The following is a 5199-nucleotide window of genomic DNA, read 5'->3' on the forward strand; positions in this document are numbered from 1 at the left end:
ATGTCACACAAAATAATTATAAAATAATTTAGAGTGACCAAAACATAAGTAATCTAAAAGTTCAATGAATAAAAATAACTGAAAATATAATAAATGAAATAGAATAGAGAGTAAAGTTCAATTACTAAAATTATAATTTACCCTAAAAACAAGTAAAGGAATATCCCTTTGGAAGAATATAATATTTGTGGTGTAAAAAACTAATTGTAGCATAACCAAACTCTAAAACTACGAAAATCGCATCATATGATTGATTTTTCTTTTCTTTTTTAATAAAAAATGCTTTATATTTTTTAAGGGAAAATGACACATTTAGTACCCAACTACTTTTGTTTTAAAATCATATCTAATATTAGGTTTTGGTTTTATTTTAGTTACCCATCATTAAAAAATTAACGATGATTCTAACTTGTCACTATAAGATAGTGTCACATCATTATTGATTTTTCAAATGCTATGTCAGCAATTCTATTGCTTTTTAACATTACGTATAGGGATGAGCATGGGTCGGGTTGGGTCGGGTTTTTGGTCCACCTGACCCGACCAGAGAACAAGAAATTCTCCACCGGAGATCCGACCCGACCAAAACAAGATTCCAACCGACCCGAACCCGATATATAACTTAAAAACCCGACCCGGCCCGAAATAATAAAAAAATATTATTTTTATTCAATAAAGACAGTGACTTTATTGAAAAAAATAACATATAGAGAGGGGTATTATTATAATTATTCCTAAATATATAAGGTAAAATTATATTTTTTCAGGTCGGGTCGGATATTTTTTAGCCTAAACCTGAACCTGATCCGACCTGAACATCACATTGAAAAGAACTCGACCCAACCTGAACACGAACTTCTTTTTAAAAAACCCGACCCGACCCGATTAGGTTGAGTCTGATCAGAACCCGTCGGATTTGGGTCCCATACCCATCCCTAGTTACGTATGATTTAAAAAAATAAATAATAGTTAAGTTGTCAAAATAGAATAAAAATAACAGTTAAGCTACTAAACATGTAGCTATTTTTAAATTTTGGTGAGGCTGGAAAATTTCTATCTGAAAGACATGTTTAACTTAAAATTTGTCTCAAAATATTTGAAATTTAATAAAGTTGTTTTCCTTTTGTAGCTGTCAAAACCTTTTTCACAAAGGCATTCAGTACGGTTACCCGCTAACTCTCCTAGGTTTCCTCTACCTGTTCAACTTGCTTCAGTGAGTGTCCCTGCAACAACAAAGACTACAACACAGACTCATCACCACTTTCTGAATGTCCAGTCGACATAAGATTATTATTACCGTGAACCTATTAAGCGGCTTTAGTTGTATAAAAGAAGGTTATTTTCTTAACCTATTGACAATACACATACCTTATAGAAGCTCGAACTCAGGATGTTTATATGGCTCAACCATCAGGTTTCAAGAAGCAATGACAGGGTGGTACTATATATACTGTACAATTAAAACTATATTTATGGATTATTATAGCTTCGGAATTCTCAACGCCCGATCGGAGCTATGATCTCGGAGAACTCTACTCCTGGACTGAGATCTGAAGTGCCCTCTAAATGCGCTCCATTAACATCTATTATCGCAGACGATTCATCAGCTGCACCGCCGTCGCCATTGTTTTGTAAACAAGCACTCTCCTGCTGCAGCCAAGCCTGCTCCAAATTCCACAACACCTCACCCATTGTTGGCCTTTCAATGCCCTTATCACACAAACATTTCCTTGCAATACCTGTGAATGTTGTCAAACATGTTGGATCTATTGCACCTTGTAGATATGGATCAACAATTTCATCCAACCTCCCTGATTGGTAACAATGCAGTGCCCACTCGGCTAAATTTATCTTCTCTTGCTCTTCCTCCAAGTGTTCTGTTCCTTGTAGAATAGCAGGCCTAGCACATAGTACCTCAAACAACACTACCCCAAAGGAGTACACATCTGATTTCTCGGTTAACTTCTGACGCTTGTAATACTCCGGATCCAAGTACCCGAAGTTGCCCTTCACCATCGTAGAGACATGCGTATTCGATTGAGTTAGCATGTTGGGGCCGATTTTCGATAGTCCGAAATCTGAAACCTTTGCCACCCAATTTTGATCTAACAGTATGTTGGTGCTCTTCACATCACGGTGTATGATGCAGTGCTTTGAACTCGTGTGAAGGTAATGCAGCCCTCGAGCTGCACCGATGCAGATTGCGAGCCTTCGCGTCCATGGAAGTAGAGGCTTCTTCATATTGTATAGATGATCACGTAAGGTTCCATTTGCCATATAGTCATACATGAGTATCATTTCCTTCTTTTCCTTGCAACTTCCGATCAACGAGACTAAGTGACAGTGCCGGAGCTGTGACAGAAGAAAAATTTCGGTTTGGAACTCATTTAGCCCTTGGTGAGAGCGTGGATTGGCTCGTTTTATCGCAACAATGTCGGTGCCACCATTAATGAATCCCTTGTAAACCTTCCCATAACCCCCAGTCCCAAGAAGTAAAGCAGCAGAGAAGTTGTTAGTGGCTAACTTTACCTCATCAAATGAGAAGCACCGGAAATGGTCCGATGAATGGGACTGCAAAAATATTTCTCTCTGCCTTCTCCAACAAGAAACCACTAATTGCCATAGAGTAGTTAGAACAAGAATGCTGATGAAGATTCGACCAGAAATTACGACAGTTAAATAATTTCCACCATGTCTTGTCAATGGATTCGAGTACTTTCCAATTCCAAATGAAAATGATCCTGCAAGACTGTTGTTGAAATTGGACAACTTGAAAATTTCTAATCCGTTTAAGATCGCTGGCATGGATTTCTCGATTGAACCATTGCTGTTTCGTATTGAAACTGACAGATTTGTTCCCCTCTTGGCATGTTCGGCAAAGTATACGACGTAATCTCTATAAACCGGAACACCAACTCCATGAGACCAGAGAAATATATCTGCCTTATCTTCAGCAGTTTGATCCTCAATATAGACATGGAAAACTCTTTGACCAACGCCCTTAATCTTATTTGAGATCTCACAAAAATGGAGTCTAACAAGGTAATAGAAACCAGAGTCGACTGGCAGTAACCATGTAGCTCCATTTTGATTGCTTGCATCATAAGCAACTGTCCTTGCGGAAGCATAAACTTTCCCTGGAGCAACGTATGCCGACATCGTCGAACTTGGCTTGATTTGAACATTCGAAGAAAGGATAACCGTTGGCAGCCAGTATCGATATTCATCTGAAGGATATAATTCCCTGTTACTTTTATCAGTCGTCAAAAAACTTTCATCGGACACCCATTTCCGAAGCATGCCGGTATCTTCTTGCTCAGGGATCAAATCTCCACCTACGTTCAGTCGGTACATCATCTCGAGAGCTGTCGAGTTCTTGATATAATATGGGGAAGGTTGTCCAATCAAGGGCAGCGAAACGACTTCTCGGATGTAAAGATTCGAAGGCATGGAGACAACCTGAATCTTGTTCACAAATGCATATGCATCAGCAACATCCGGTGACGGGGTGAATGTTACATTAAGCTCCTGGTCGTCGACATCGATGCAGAACTCCGTCACGATGTAACAATCATCCGGAAGGCATTTAGAGTACGAAGCAGTGGATGTTTTCAGAAGAGTGAAGTGAGCAGCACTGACAGAGAACAATGCTTTGGAAATATTAAAGCCTGAATATGAGAAGGGATTGAAATGAAGGCGAATTAAATTGGGACCTGGAGATACAGGAAATTGGAACAGCAGCGGATGTTTTTTAGTAGTAACGCAAGGCTGTAGCTTTTCACTGTTACCTGGATTTGTCCCATAAACTTTGGACGCATGAGAAGATGGTTCATCAAACGAGGAACAGTCATAAGAAGATACTGCCTCAACAGAGATTGTATGCGTTACTACTAAAAACCAGATGAAAGACGACAAGAACATACCAAACTTAGAGGGTATTGAGCTTCTGGTTGTGTTTTTGCTCTTTTCAGACATACTCGAAGGTTTCATGTAGATCAGATACAGATACACTAGTTTCTTTGTAGGATTGAATATTTAGTTGTTTCAAGATTTATTGTATTTAGGGTAAACTACCCAAATGACTACTTAGTTATCGGGTTGATGTTAATATGACAACCATACTTTTAATTTTAACAATATGACCACATAACTACTTAAGTTGTTTCAATGTAGTCACTTACCATTAAAAACAGACGGTGTAACTTATAAGGACCTCTAACTAGCCATTAGTCAATAACAACCACATCAGCTACGCCCTCTATTTTTAACGGAAGGTAGCTACATTGGAACCACTTAGTTATATGGTCATATTGTCAAAATTGAAAGTACGATGGTCATTTCGACACTAACCTCATAGTTAAATGTTCATTTGAATAATTTATCCCTGTTTTTAACCACACACAGAGAGAGTCCATTACAGTGATTGGAATTGCACTTTCCATGATTTCGAAGTTCAAAGCTATAAAGATGATAGAGATCGGATAAGGCTAGAATTGAGAGAGTCTTCGCCGTGTGTATTACTTCGTGGCGTATACGTTGTAAAATAGCAATGGAATAGACCATATTAGCAGAGACAATATTACCTTTTGACTAAAATGTAATGAGTCTGCTAAAAGATATGTTGTGATGAGAAAGTTCATTAAATTCATTTTATTTTTTATTCAAGTTGGTTATTACGATGTCGATACGACATTAAAGAGATTGATATTGTGGTTCATTATATTAATGTAATAGTTTACACGTGAATAATGATTTAGTATAGGGGTTGAATTGATTTTTTAAATCGAGTGTGAGCGTATAATTGATTTTTGACCAATTTTGAGGGTATTGTAACGATCTAAATTTCTGAGTTAATATTGGAGTATTGACTCCAAACATGGATTACCTAATTAGTATGTGTGATTAGAGTCGCTATATAAAATATGGGCCAAATTAGATGAAAATTGAGCTTAATTTAATGTAAAAGTGGATTCTTGAATTGAGATTAAATGAGTGATCATATAAGTAATTAATCCGTTGATGAAAAAGGTTGATTTCTTTTTTATTTTTCCTCTAGGTCGTTCGGGTGATTATGGGTTAAAAATTGAATAGAGCTCGGATTTTAAAATCTGACCACTTAGTTATGGGATTGATGTTGATATGATCACCATACTTTCAATTTTTGCAATATTACCACAAAACTATCTAAGTGATTTCAAT

General features: G+C 37.3%; 1 protein-coding gene across 1 annotated transcript; it reads right to left on the reverse strand.

Moving 5' to 3' along the window:
* Positions 1 to 1248: 1248 nt before the first annotated feature.
* LOC120133626 (receptor-like protein kinase FERONIA) lies at positions 1249 to 4012 on the reverse strand. Its single transcript, XM_039150179.1, has one exon. The coding sequence runs from the start codon at positions 3988 to 3990 to the stop codon at positions 1498 to 1500; it is 2493 nt and encodes an 830-aa protein (XP_039006110.1). The 5' UTR covers positions 3991 to 4012; the 3' UTR covers positions 1249 to 1497.
* Positions 4013 to 5199: the final 1187 nt, after the last annotated feature.

This window comes from Hibiscus syriacus, unplaced genomic scaffold, assembly GCF_006381635.1.
Source record: "Hibiscus syriacus cultivar Baekdansim isolate YM2019G1 unplaced genomic scaffold, ASM638163v2 tig00110584_pilon, whole genome shotgun sequence".
Classification (NCBI taxonomy): Eukaryota; Viridiplantae; Streptophyta; class Magnoliopsida; order Malvales; family Malvaceae; genus Hibiscus; species Hibiscus syriacus.